The 14,797-nt window shown below is 40.1% G+C and overlaps 1 protein-coding gene across 1 annotated transcript in view; it reads left to right on the forward strand.

Annotated features, from left to right (window-relative positions):
• khdrbs3 (KH domain containing, RNA binding, signal transduction associated 3) overlaps positions 1-14,797 on the forward strand; it is a 93,264-nt gene that overhangs the window by 52,150 nt on the left and 26,317 nt on the right. The window contains 5 exon segments of the mRNA XM_054606577.1: positions 610-726; positions 6,936-7,082; positions 7,877-8,016; positions 13,726-13,826; positions 13,829-13,905. Of these exon segments, the coding sequence (XP_054462552.1) occupies positions 610-726; positions 6,936-7,082; positions 7,877-8,016; positions 13,726-13,826; positions 13,829-13,905 (582 nt within the window).

The following is a 14,797-nucleotide window of genomic DNA, read 5'->3' on the forward strand; positions in this document are numbered from 1 at the left end:
TCGACACTGGACTGAAACATGTGACAATAAAAACCTAAAGGACACTACCCCTTAATAGAAATATGAAAAACAGTGTTGTTTATCATATAAATAACATGATACAATAATACTGCAATTTACATTGTATTTCAGTTTATTGAAATCCCCTGTTATACCACCATCATTAGGGAAATTACATAACCAGTTTCATAAAAGAAAATGTTGTATGCAAAATTGATATGAATTTGTGTAAATGCAGGAATTAGCAAAACACATTCAGGCCTAAGAACATCTGACTTCATTGTTTCTTCCCTACATCTGAAACAAAACTGTCGACACTACATACTAGAATTCAACCCTAATTCTATGCTAAGACTTTCACACCTGAGTCAATCTCGGGCCATCTTCCTGCACTATGAAACCATAAGCCATGAAAAGGTGACACATTGAACCTGGGATAAGACGTCTCACAGAAATGCTTCCGCACTGATCCTATCAAGACGCGATGGGAAAAACTGCTGATAAGTTTTCATTAGCTTCAGTCGCTTGCTTGAGCAAAAAGACATGCCTTTGCTCTTTATCTCAAACACGCAGATTCTGACTGATCCGCGCTCTCGCTCTCTGTTGCAGTTTAACTTTGTCGGCAAACTCCTCGGGCCACGCGGGAACTCGTTAAAGAGACTACAGGAGGACACTCTCACAAAGATGTCAATTCTCGGAAAAGGATCCATGAGAGACAAAGAAAAGGTAACGCCCCCGTCTGTTATCTCATTGTTTTTCATGCTGTCCTTGCTCCTTTCACTCTTTTACCTCCACATCATTTTATCTCGGTCTGCTGCTGTTATTATTCCTCCTGGTTTGAAGTGAAGGTAGGTCAGACATTTAAAGTTAAGAAGGATAACTTTTCATATAAGAGTTCCAATGAAAATCCAGGATTCGAGACAATTTATTGCATTGACACAAGGCGACTTTGTGCTCTTCTACCAGTTTTTCTCAATGTTCCCAAACGTTGGAATCTTTTCTGATGGCTTTAAGCAGCAAATATGAACTTCTTCAATAATGAAGTTGAATTATTTAATCAGTTAAACAAGAATACGATTGATCATTTGGTCAATAAAATGCCTAATATTCAGTTTACTGTCATATAACACTGAGTTAACAAGGTAATGTTCACAATTAAGAGGCTAGAACGTGTGAACGTGTGAAGTTTTTGCATAAAAATTGCTTTACTTATTACTAGACTTTCAAAATTGTTGCTTGTTGACTAATTAATTAATCAAATTGTTGTATTTGTTTTGTTAAATGTAATTTTCTTAAATCATATTATTGTTGAAATGTGTGCAAAGCTGCAGCTGGTTTGTATACGTTCGAGATAATTAGTAACCCAATTTCTTCAAAACCTTTAAGTTTGAGTTTACTCTGAAAAATATCATCACATCGAGCACATCTTGTAATTTAGATTTCTGTGCTCTCCACTTTGACTTTAGCTTACTGTTTGTCTCATTTTTAAATCAGCTGTGCGCAGATCACCATACTGCAGTTGATTGACAGCCCATGGGTCACATGCAGCTTTGAAAAACAGCTCCGACTTGAAAACAAATTTCAAAAGTTTATGGAAATGGGACGGATCTTGGGGATCACCAAACACGCCTGACACCATTCAAAGCCTGTTCTCTCACAGTAAACAAAGTACAGAGTGCAGACTGCACAAGTGACGAGACTATCTTAATTCATGGATTTGTTTTTTATATACGCACTGTCCCAAGATAATAAAAAAATGCATCATAATGATTTGAACATGAATGGAAACTTTGTGGCAAAACATATGGATTTGGACTAAAACTTTAAGTTTCAAACACAATCCAGTTTAACGACTTCTAGCATCCATGATCATGTCAGTACATAAAAAAAGGACATAAATGTCTCCAACGTCGGCTCTTTAGCAGCAGAATTGATTGCAGACTGGACCGGCTAATGGGGAATAAATCGACTTCTCTTCTCTTGTCTGCACCTTTCTCTCTGTTTGTCAGCGTTGATTTGTTGGTGGCGATGATTGTCGCCATTATGCAGCACTTTGTTTTTGATAACTGTATAGGCTTTGATGGTCCGACTCCTCTGGAGTAGCTGAAGAAAAAGATCTGTCATGGAGATGTGCTGACCTCGGCATCCCTTACCTGTCTGCACCAACCCACTGCAGGATTCATGACTGACAGCTTTCTGTCAGATACGCTCCATGCTGTGCTGCTTCCTCTTTCTTTTTTTTAAGGGGGAGGGAAGAAGGATACACCTTCGCTACAAAACTACTACTTTATCTTCAGCTGGTTGCTGACTTTCTTTTTTCAGCGGCGCAGCATGTGTCATCATATTTTTTAGCACTTGAAATTCCTCGTGTAGGTCATGGGGCTGGTTCACTGCAGAGCAGAGGGATCTACTTTCAAGACTTTTTTCAAGTCAAGGTGAAACAAAGCTGTCGTTCCATTACCGAGGCACCATGTGGGGCACTGTCGCCTTAAAGGACACGTTTCTATTTATAATGATGAAACACATACTGCCCTGCGCAAGATGAAAAGACAAATTCTGCTACTCAGAAAAATACAGTATCATGGACATGTTGGAGGATGAAACTGTGCATTGTTCAGTCGCTTTAAAGCCCTTACATTTGGCATCGGCGCTGCAAAGAACTGGGCATGATTGCTCAAATATTTGCTTCTGCGGGACCTTGATATTGTGTTGACAAGAATGGGAGGGTGGAGAGGTTTAAAGGCACCGAGCTGTCGGAGTCTCCCCGCCTGGTTACGGCACCTCGGTTGTCCTAGTCGCTGTCAGAGCAGGATGATGTAAAGGCACCGGTTTTCCGGCGCCCCCCTCCTCGTTAGCGTCGTGATTAACTCATCCATTTCCCTCCCTGGGACTTGTAGTCCCGCTTTAATTTTCCTGATAGACATAACAATCCCTTTGGTTCACTTTTGGTAAGTCCTGCATCGGGTTTAATTGCGAGCTGAAATGCCTTCGTTGACTGAAAGGACTGCTCTGTATGTATGAGAAGTCCTACAGCAAAAAAAATGAACCCAGCTGCGTGTGCTTGCGAATAAATTGTGAGTCTATTATTATTTGAAGAGCTAGGAATGATATAATTCAAACCACATTAATAAGCCTATAAATTACGGGAGATAAAGTTCAGGGTGACAGTGCTTTGCAGCAAATTATAAATGTTATTGTGCTCACGGGTTTACAGGCTTAGTAATCTATCGATCTATTGACATTGTCAGTAGCTGTTCAATTGTTATTTCGCCTCTTTGTTTTATTGTTTGATCATTGCAAATGATCTTCTGCAAACTCAAGCATTCTGGTGTTTTTTTCTTTCTCAGGATTTTATTCTCGTCTTCCCCGAAGGTGTCAGTGGTGTTGTGTAGATTTGCCACAGCTGTGTACAGCAGGCTTTGCAGGATTTTATGACTTCCTGTGTGCATGTGTGATTTATCTGGATCAATGGGTAGAACAGTGGAAGTAGATCTGTAGACATCGATGGCTCGACCACCATTTTCACTTCAAATGAATGATGAGCGTTCATTGGTCAGCAGATCTGAGTGATTGAGAGGCAGAAGAGCTGCAGTTGAGGTGATTGGAGACATACACTGGCTTCAGTCCATTCAGTGCTTTAAAAACAAATGAAAGGATCTTTAAATCAATTCTGTACGTTACTGGTAACCAGTGAAGGGAGGCCAACAAAGAGCTAATACAGCACGACCTCTCTGGTAGATTTCTTCAGAATATAAGTGTTGATGATCAAGGCTGATAGATCTTTGCAGTTTATATCACAAAATGGTAGAACTTGCCCCCATTTTTCCAACATCTCTCCTTAATTTCACTTGAATGTGAACGCTCCGAGCTCGATTCTATTCTTTACGTCAGAGCTCCGTCTGCAGGAGCGCCTGCGTCCACGGCGTTCTGGTCTTCTGATTCCAGGGTAAACGGCTTTTCATAAGCAGATTTACCCTGGGAAAAAAAAAAGTAGGAGTAAGATTCTGCCAGTAGATATGAAAAACAGACAGCTGTAATCTCCCACCGTGGGCTGCTTAGCTGCTATAGGACTCTGCTGGATCAACGATTCATATCAGCGCTGGCGGAGGAGTCCCCATGTATGGAAACTGCTATTATAATATCAAATGCAAATGATGTGGTCACACATACAGATTATCCAAAATAGATATCCACTTGGTATAACACTGACACTTTGCACATGTTGAATAAACCTTCATAGAGGGAAAAATGGAGTAAAAAAACCCATTATTTTTAAAGAAAAGGAAGTCCTCAGGTGACACATGCTGGGTTTTCTGTTTTTGGTTCGGATGATAGTTATTTCACACAATAATGATAGTTTATAAAATCTTTATTTCTTCATGCAAATATACCAAGGAACACATGAAAGGGAAAGGGAGAGCCAGGTCTGCAAGCATTCGTCTCTTTCTAACACCCTAACACTCAGCGTCAGCTCCGTCAGCACTGGTGCTATGCGCTAAGGAGCCCTCTGCTCGTAAAGCACAGATTTATGGGGGAAATTAACATATCATTAACATACCACAGGCCCTCTTAAAAGAAGGTTATTTATAATTAGGTGACATCAGAGACACTTGGCTTGCATGATGCTGATGCTGGAGAGGGAGAAGGGGAAAAGGGAAGTTGCAGCCATTGGAGAGGCCCCTGAGAAGACTTTTTCTTTTTTGTTGAAATCGAAAAACTGGGACGCCAAACCTGTTGTTTCCTTTGTGTAATGTGGTGGGAGACATTTGGGTTTTTTTACTGTCCTATTTCTCGCCATCAGTAACTTTTTACTGGCCTGCTTCTGTCGGGCCTAGATGGCCTTTTTAACCCCTCATTGTTTACATGGTATATATTTATTCTGTAGCAGTCTAATTTAAATGCGCTTCTGCAGACAAAAGTAAAAGCATATGCTCTATTTTTAGTAGTTTTAGTATACAGTAACTAAACAACAAATACATGCTCTTTTAGTGTGTAAAAGACACCTGTTTAAGGCTAAAAATCTGTAACTTTCCACATGTTGACGCCCTCTGTGGCATCGACAGGTGATTGGATTGATTTTGTAACTAAAGCCAAGATGGCAAAGTTGTTGTCGGTCACTGAAAAACTTACTTACTTACTCCAACAAATGAAGTAATGTACTACTGAATTTGAGTTGTTTAATGCAATGCATGAAAATAAAGATGTCTTGTGAAATACAAGTCTGGTGTAGCAGTTGTCTTGAACAGACTTTCTTGGCGGCGCCTGCCACAACATGTCTGACCTGACAATCTGATCGACATCTTGCTGTCTGTTTTGCAAAACTCCACCATAATCCAAACAGTATTTTGAAATAAGGGCACCATGGATCAGCTATAGACGGATAGATGTACGAAACATAATGCCTTCTGTCCAAATGACATTTTCTGCCATGCCGGAAGTGTGGCTCCATGTTGGTCAGTCACTTCACCACTTTGGTCCAGACTGAAATAACTTATCAGCTGTTGGATGGGTTGTAATGTAACATTTGTATTCATAGCTGGTCCCCAAAGGAAGCATCCTCACAACTTTGGTTATCCCCTGACTTTTTCTTGAGCATCCCCTTGATGTTGACATTTGTGATTGTAAATTAAATATCTTCAATGAAGGACATTCCCATCAGCCTCGGCCATTATGGTGGCTCTGTGAAGCTGTAATCATAGTAAAAGGAGCAAAAATGTCAGATTGATAAACCAAAATATTGGTCAGAATTTCACCAATGATGGTGCTGGATACAAAGTCATGGGTTTACCACTTCACTATGATTAATGAAATAAAATTGCAACAGCTCCAAGAGTCAAAAGTCAGGAGTTTACCAAAGGCATTACGATTCATCCCCTGAGGGACATGAATGACTGGAGCAACATTAGTGTCAATCCCTGTTATAGATGTAGAGATATTTCACTGCAAAAGGAAAGCACAGGGGATCAATGAAAGTCAGAGGGGTCAATCCTCAATGCACTATCTGTATCTGTTCAGAATTACGTTTCCTCCAAAATGTATTTGGCAAGAAAAATGACAATAGTAGTGCATGTTTGTAGGAGAGAGGGTTCCATGGATACCATTTATTTATTTTAAGAAAATTATCTTTTTGAAATTAAGAATCCTTTAGATCCTTACTTTTAATTAGTCTCTTTGGCACAGTGCGTTGATTGCTGAGGTCTTTGTACCCTTCATTTCCCAGGAATCACCTCTCAGTCAAAAGGTGTCTAATATTCTGATGTATTTTTCTTTAGACTTTTGGTTGCTAAAGATGTTTTTTTTTTTTTTTTTTACTGTTGTAGATAATTAAATAAGTGAATTGCTAAAGTCATGTATTGCAGAATCCCAATTCACTTCTCTTGACACCACTAATATAAACATCACTTCTACCACATTAAGGATTTATTTTTTCCTTTTTTTTAAACTACTGTTAAAAGAACTCATTTCACCCTATCAAATATATTCTTGCCTCCCAATGTTGCTTAATTTATTTTAGCAGAGCTCACACAGATGAGAAAAACGCAATAAGCAGAGCAGATATTATGATTAAGTGCACGAGAGCACGTACTTTATCCGTGCATTTGTTACAAGGACAGGCAGCTGTGTGACGACAAAAGTAATCAGTTAAATGTGACAGCCGCTGTAGAAAAGATTGTAGGGATTGTCTGTTTGCAAACATATACGTTGACAAGAACCCACATAAATATTTCCTATCTGTCTTTTTTTTTTTTAACTCACCAGCACCGAAGCATCAAACCTCATTATGTGAAAACTCCCTGCAGTAAATCCTTGACAAAATACAGACAAAAAAACAAGATAAATGTTGCTGACTGTGACAGCTAACTCGTGCTCGTTCCCTAGACAGAGGATATATGATACCAAACTGTTTTTTTTTTTTTTTTTTTTTGTACCTTCAGGAAGAAGAGCTACGGCAGAGCGGCGAGGCCAAATATCACCACCTGAACGAAGACCTGCACGTCCTCATCGAGGTGTTCGCCCCGCCGGCTGAGGCCTACGCCAGGATGGGTCACGCTCTGGAGGAGATCAAGAAGTTCCTCATACCAGTAGGTTCTCTTCTTCCGACACACTTTCTCTGGCTTTACTTTTTTCTTTCTTGAGAAACTCCATGAGACTCATCTTCAGCCCGTGCACTGTGAGGTGAGCCAGTAACGGCAGCAACAACTCACACTCTTTGCTCTCACACTCTTTGTCCTTTACTTGCACTGTAATTCTGTCAGGGTTCGTCGAAGTGTTTGTGGAAAGTGTCTGAAGTTCTCTGTGTGTGATCCTGAGCGGGAAGTCGTGGGTACAACGGGAATAAAAAGAGCGCAGGAGGGGATTTCTGCAATGGGCCAAACTCTTCTTGGCAGCAAGCGTGCAGCAGGGAGCTTATTTACTCTCCTTCCATTCATTATGGATGATCTCTCCAGTGCTCAGAGCTATGATGATTTACATCTCCCCATTAATTATCAGCAGACCCCTCCCCCCCAAAAAACCTCCGTGCTACCACTTCCCGCCGTTGCCATAAAACATATTTATTGATAGAGCGGACACATGACAATCATATCAGCGTTTTATTATGATTAAAAACTTATTCCCACGTTAATTATGTGTTTTTAATTTAGTGGCAAAAAGCAACTGTGTGAGGAAATGGGGTCGCAAGAATTCTTATCAACTGGCGATCTGAAATGTTTTGCAGCCTCAGGAACAGCGGTCACGGCACTACTGTAAAGTACATTAATTAGATATTCCCGGGGCTGCAGCCCTGGAGATAGAGGACGGAATTTAATACAGTGTAATTGAAAGCGAGTCTATTGCTGTCGGTGTGTTTGTGTGTGAACACGCTCTCTGTGTGCAGGATTACAATGATGAGATCAGACAGGCCCAGCTGCAGGAGCTCACATACCTGAACGGGGGCTCCGAGGATGCCAAGGTGCCATCGGTGAGGGGCAAGTCGGCCACCCGTGGAAGAGGGACACTTGTTCCAGGGCCCCCAAGGTAACCTGCCTCCAAGTGTGTGTGCGTGTGTGCGTGCAAGTTGTTGTGTATACGTGCACTTTGGTTCAGCTGGGGAACGGGTATTATTTACAGTGAAGGAGCTACTGGAAGGCAGTATTTGTACAGTATCCTGTTGCATCTTTCAGAGGTAATGGTGCCATTTACAGTTACAGAACATTTACGACTGCATCTGTCTGGTGCCAACAATACCGTCTTATTGTGTTTTATGAATACAAGACATGGATGTCACATTCAAGCTTATTGCTCATACAATTCTAATATTCCAATCTTTATGACACATTAATAATATGCGCAAATTAAACATAAATCCCCATAAAAAGTGGTGTGATGGCTGTACACTGTCTTGTTACACACACAGGCACATGCAGCAGTGCTGTCCTCCTCATTTGTATTTGCTCCGATGCGGTCACATGGAGTTGTTGGTGGGACAGAGGGTTGGGAGACAGTGGAGGCAGAGGGTCCACTGTCCAAGGACCACATACCTGTCCCTGCCCTGCCTTCACATAATGCCACAGCAACATTAATTCACCAGCCCCCTTCAATGGACAGCAACAAATAGTAAAGAGCGCCCTCCTTATCAGAATATCAAACTCATCGTTGTTTCCAACTTGTGTAATCCAAACATTTCCAATAAATCCAAAGTGTTGTAAAGTCAATGACTCAAAATGGACAACATATTTTTATCTAAGGAATAGCTCTTCTTCAATCCATAATTTTTGGCGTTTAGTCATTCAAAAAGAGAAAATGTTTACTGCTGTCAAAATAACCAATTACATTTTACCCTTTTAAAGGGAATGGCAAATTACACTTTGATTGGTTTAATTCATGTTATTTCCCAAACTAATCTATGATTTTGCGAGTTCGAAGAGTTCGAAAGTTCGAAACTCCATAAATAGACTTCCACCATGCACTTTATACCATGGGCTTCAGAGTAAATTGTTTAAATAGGGCCCCACTTGTTTTTTGGGAACAATGCGTCAACTCTGCGGCTGAAAAAAATGTGTAAAAACGCAATAAATCTCCCATGTGTTTACTTTTCCATCTTCCTTTGTTCATGCAAATAATGCCTATCTTCTCTCAGAAAGAAAGGTAGAAGTATCACAACACGACATCACAGCAAAACGTCTGCCCAGCAGTTTGCATGGTTGTTTGGATGTACAAAGAGTTTGATTGCGACAGCGGAGACCACAGGTTTTTGTTTTTTTTTTCAATTTTCTACCAAACAGATAATGTTATGGTGATTTATTTTTACAAAGTCCAGAATCTGATCCTAATAACTTTTGTTTGCCTGAACTTAAAAAAACCAACATTAACTATAAAGTTGAATGGGTCATTTTTGTAAGGCACTGACAAACAACCTGTTTTATCATTTAGAGCTGTTGGCTGACTGGCAGGAGGTTTATAATATAATGGTACATACTGATACACAATTATTTCAATAGGACATACTGAAATAAAACTTAAAACAAGCCAAACAGAGATGTCCTGTTTAATGTGATAAGTTATCGCTCCCTGTGAAAGTTATGTTTCATATTCTACAAGAATAAATCGCAGCAAAAAGCTCTTTCAGAAAGGCAGAAAAATGAGCCCTGCTGACTGTGTGCAGACCTCAGCAGGAACTACAAAGAAGAGGTAGAAACCATAGATGATTGGCATGAAACTACAAACCAAAGCACTGCTGCTTTTATTTAAAGTTGCACTGTGCACATGGCTGCTTATTTACTGAACTTGCCAGGCTGTTTTCTGTGCACCAAAAGAAAACCCAACTGGACAAGAGAGCCAGAACATCTGATCTAACGCTGGCGAGTCCTGCTTTCTCTGGAAAGAGCTGTCAATAACGTTTGGAGAAAGCTCAATCAGAGGGACTATCTACCTCTTTTCCCCCCCTTCTCTTTCATGATCACTCATTCCCAGCCACACATCTTGGCTTCTATCCATTCATATATTTTACTCCTTGCCTATTACCCTACACTATTCCATCTTAGACAATCTCTCCTTGTTCACTTCATCAAATAAAGTAAGCCTCTCTTTGCTCTCTGTTACTCGCACGGGGGCCTAACACTCTCCATGCTTTATGCTGTAGTCTATTTTTATGGTGCTGATTTTGTTAACACTGTAAGGCACGTATAAACAGTGTAAGCCAGGTGGTCTCAAACTCAGAAAATGATCTCGGGCCCACTGGCGAGATTGTTCTCTTCTAGCAGCCCTGTCTCTTAAAACCTATGTTCCCATACATCTAGACTGTTTGATAATTACAAATGTTTTTGTGCATTACTAAATTAAATTAAGTTTTGAGTGAGACTGCACAGCTCTGTGTTCAGAGGTGTTCGGACACATGGGTGTGGGGACTGCTGTTTATGTTCCACGTGAACCAAGAAGTTTGGTTCCATTTTTGTTTTGCTTCAATGTGTTTCCCTCAAAATGTAACTGAGAGTGCAGTTTAGTTCTATTGGAACCTAAACTTTGTACGAAACAGGGCTTGAGCCTCTGGTGTTTCCCTCCTTGTTATGTACCTGTCATACTCCTTCACATGTTAAGTAATGTTGTTTAATGCTGTATTCCTAAAAAAAAAAAACTGTAGCTTTCGTTCTAGATTAGACCACATTCACATCAAATATGCAGTCATTTCTTCAAACTGCAGTTAGACACAGCTTGCTAATTCAATATGAAACAATAAGTCAATGTCATGCATATTTGCCTTGCAAGAAATGAAATCCTTACTATAAAATAAAAGAGTGAAGAAACACACTGATTATGTGTCTACAAGGCAGTAGTTTGGGAACCCTGATGCAGACCAGCGATCTTCTCAGCGCGAGGAGTCCTGGAAGCCAGAACTGATTGCGTATTTAAAACTGATCGACAAAAAATACTGACATTGTGGAGGCAGGTTAGGATAGAGAACAGTAAATGATGAAGCGTCGTATGAATAGTATCACTGGATTACACGCTTTATGTTTCATTGGAATCCATCGTGCATATGTCGGCAAATTGAAACCAGCGGTCTCTACCACAAACAATTACAGATTACAGTCATTACTGATTGTAAATGTTCAGCTTTATGTTGACGACCACAATCAAGTGGACCGTGTGACCAAAAAAAAAAAGACAATCTGCAGTCAATTTTTTTTATATGTATATAATATATATATAAATGAGTGAGACTGCACAATATACATGTGTATATACACATCTACATTTTATCATCACCACTTCATGTCATTTGACTAGTGCCTCCTGATCAAACTTGTTTTAGGAGACGTAATTTCATTTGGGAAAATAGGGAGCTTCTGAGGCAAGGGACTCTTTACTTCTCAAACACACTGTGATTTAGTTTACTTTTGCTGAATATAATAGTTTGTTCTATGTTACCATATTTCAGCTGAGACTACTATTCATGTGAGCTGAAATAGGTCGGAGGGGCCATTAAGTGAGCAAGTAGCTTTAATAGAAAAACACAAATGATAGTAAATAGTGTCTGGTAGTACACAGTGATGCAAAGCCACATTTGCATAGAAGCCTTTATGTTTATGCAAATGATCTCCAGGAGATGCTCTCCCATCTCCTCTCCCTGTGAACACAAACTAATTCCAGCTCCTCAGAGACCTCTGAAGACTACAAATAACAAATACTGATGGCCATTAGAAAACCTTTAAGTCTCTCTGTGTCAAACGCAAAGAGCCTCGTTGTTTGTTCTTTGTGTTCATAAAAGAAAACACTTCTTTCATCAGATCCTGAGATAAACAAGGTCGCCGAGATGGGGTGTTTGTAGTCGAAATATAATTGCCTACATTTTAAATAACACTTTATAACAATTTAGCGTGCCTTATTTGAGTGTGATAAGGAGAAAGTCCTATAGTCACATGCACTTTTCCACTTATTCACACTCACATGTGATTACTTTTGATTGCTCTGGATTGACTCATTGTAGCTGTCACATATTCCTCTTTGACTTTCATTGACGCTGTTGCTGGAAGAGGAATCAACTCTCAGTGCTCGACAGTTTTTTTTTTTCTTCCTCTGCTTGAGAGTGGTCCAATTTCTATCAAGTAAACATCCTCCACTGTCCCCTTAAGTCAGGAAATTAAGAGAGACTTCCTTTTTTTTTTCTCCTCCTGACCCAAATCTGTGATGTTTCACCAATAATAACGGAGAAATGGAAAGCGTTGAAAAAGATAATGACGGTTTTCTGCTGCTGCGTCAGATCAGTTGACTGCTTTTAGAAGAAAGCTCAGTCGGTGTAAGAAGCTCAAACAACACATTAACAAACCACAAGGTCAGACAGCTTTTTGATTTCCAACAGAGCAGCTTGACTTTGCTTCCATCATGATTACAGTGCAGTTTAGACTCCGGGTTCTGTGTTAATCCATTTGGATGGCTGCACAGATCAGTATCTCGATGTAGCTATTTTGCTGCAGAGCTCTACGGGACTCGTACTTGATTACCTGAACATTTAAGGTAAAAGCGAACCTCCAAACTTGCACCACAGTATCTTAGTTTAGTTTAGTTTAGTTTATTTGACAATTGAAAAATATAAAAACATAACATAGATAAATAATATTACAGTGCAGGAAGAGGCAGAAAGCCCACTGGGCTTATTTGAAGCCTCCACTTATATAATATAAAAATTTCACAATACTATAACGAATATAAAAAGAATATACATATGATATGAAATATTGTTGAAAAAGCATTTTTACAAGATATCATTTATAATAACAATACATTATAAACAACAAAAAAGAAAAAATGAGATGTGTCAAGATGTGAATAAGTGTGTGTGTGTGTGTGTGTGTGTGTGTGTGTCCGCGTGTGTGTGTGTGTGTGTGTGTGTGTGTGTGTGTGTGTGTGTGTGTGTGTGTGTGTGTGTGTGTGTGTGTGTGTGTCCGCGTGTGTGTATGCATTCATATGCGTGCATTTGTGTCTGAGAATAAGCCGTGTTGGATTTTGATTAAGGGGATTTGGGTTTGTACACCTGCATTTACTCCTACACAAAAGTAATGCTTCAAGTCCCTATGAATGCAACATCTTAAACATTAATGGTGAAAATTGGGTTATTGTTCCACTTCCCCCTCAGTGAAACTGCAAGGATTTTAATTCAAGACAAGAAAAATCCATCACGGAACAGGCAGAACTGCCAGTTTTTGTCATCTGAATTTTCCTTAATAGACAGGAAAGTAATTCAGCCATAAGACATGCTGTGTTTTGAGTAATGGACGTGACTCATTTTTTCTCCACTGGAGGAACTTGCCCTCCACCCTCGCTTTTCCTCTGTCTCTCCACCTACACATCTAACCTGCCGCTGAATGTATCAGATGCATCCCTGTGGTTGTACCAAGTCGTACTGGACGTTGTAGGAAATCACTAACTGGAGTTAAAGTAGACGAGGCAGCTCGACTCCAAACATAATAAATTACAGCACCTCATCATAAAGACCTGAGATGTACTGCCGTCTCAAATTTATGATGTCTAATACTATCCTTGTAATACTATCTTTTAATGCATTAAAATCAACATGTGGTGTAGGAAGAGGATACACCGTATGTTACCTGATTCATCCCAACTATGTACACCCTCCAATAATTCACAGGAAAAAAAAAATCAATCCTCAAAAAATGTAATAGGTCATAAAAATGTATTTAAGTGTCTGGTCTGTTTTCTAAACTTGGGCATGTTTGTGTCTTTTGTCAGGACTCGAGGAGGAGTTCCTCCACTGCATGCAGCGGTGCCCCGGGGAGCAGCACCCAGAGGGGCCCCGCCCAGCCGGGCTCCGTCTTGCAGAGGGAGGGGGTTCAGAGGGCCAGGGGCGCCCCGCCAACCGCCGGGTACCGGCCGGCTCCTCCCATAGTTCAGGAGACGTATGGCGAATATGTAAGTACATTAAAATTCCAAATGCGAAATATTTCTTATGTGTATGTTATCTTTGTTTTAACAAGCAAATCAACTTGTTTTGCGCTGTGGGAACTTGTGCAAGCCATTTTTCATTCATTTGTGGCATTCTTATACACTAAACTATCTTTGCTCTTCATTATATACAGTATTAAGACATACAATAAGGTCAGCAATGCATACGTTTCAGGATGAATATCGCTTATTATTACCACACAGCTGTTGCAGCAGCACCAGTGGCCGATACTTGTGCTTCAGCCGATACAGATTACTGATCTGATAACAGTGTTTAACTAATGAGCTGTATGTCTCACTGTGTGTTAGTGAATGGGATCATTCTTTTTATATGTAAGCAACATCAGGCTTGGCGTAAACATTGCCTTCTTAACTTTGTAAAGCAAAATATAACAAAGAAATGTAAAGATATTCATGTACTGCATTGTTTATATTAAAAAGAATGCTATCTGATTCCAGATCAGGCTTTTGTCACGGATACACGATCCAGCTTTTTCAGTCAGTGTCAGACTGATATCCGATACCACAAGATAAACAGGCCCATTGTGTTTGCAACATAGGAATTTGATTTCACTAACTATTCATTTCATTTACATTATTGAGAAGCGATCGCAATATTTTGTTGTTGGCCCCAGTCAGTGCACAGCAGGCAGACAGCTGAACGCTCACAGCTGGGGGGTTTTTCAAACCACCACAACCTAGTTTTTAACTGTATGTGTTAATTTTCTCCATTAAAAAAAAAAAAGATGATATGTATATTCTGTAGTCACACCCACCGAGTCAGCAGGCTGAGAGCTCACTATGGAGGAGGAGGAGGAGGAGGCGTCACGTGCAGGAGCTAGAGAAACAAATGGTGGGG

This window comes from Anoplopoma fimbria, chromosome 10, assembly GCF_027596085.1.
Source record: "Anoplopoma fimbria isolate UVic2021 breed Golden Eagle Sablefish chromosome 10, Afim_UVic_2022, whole genome shotgun sequence".
Classification (NCBI taxonomy): domain Eukaryota; kingdom Metazoa; phylum Chordata; class Actinopteri; order Perciformes; family Anoplopomatidae; genus Anoplopoma; species Anoplopoma fimbria.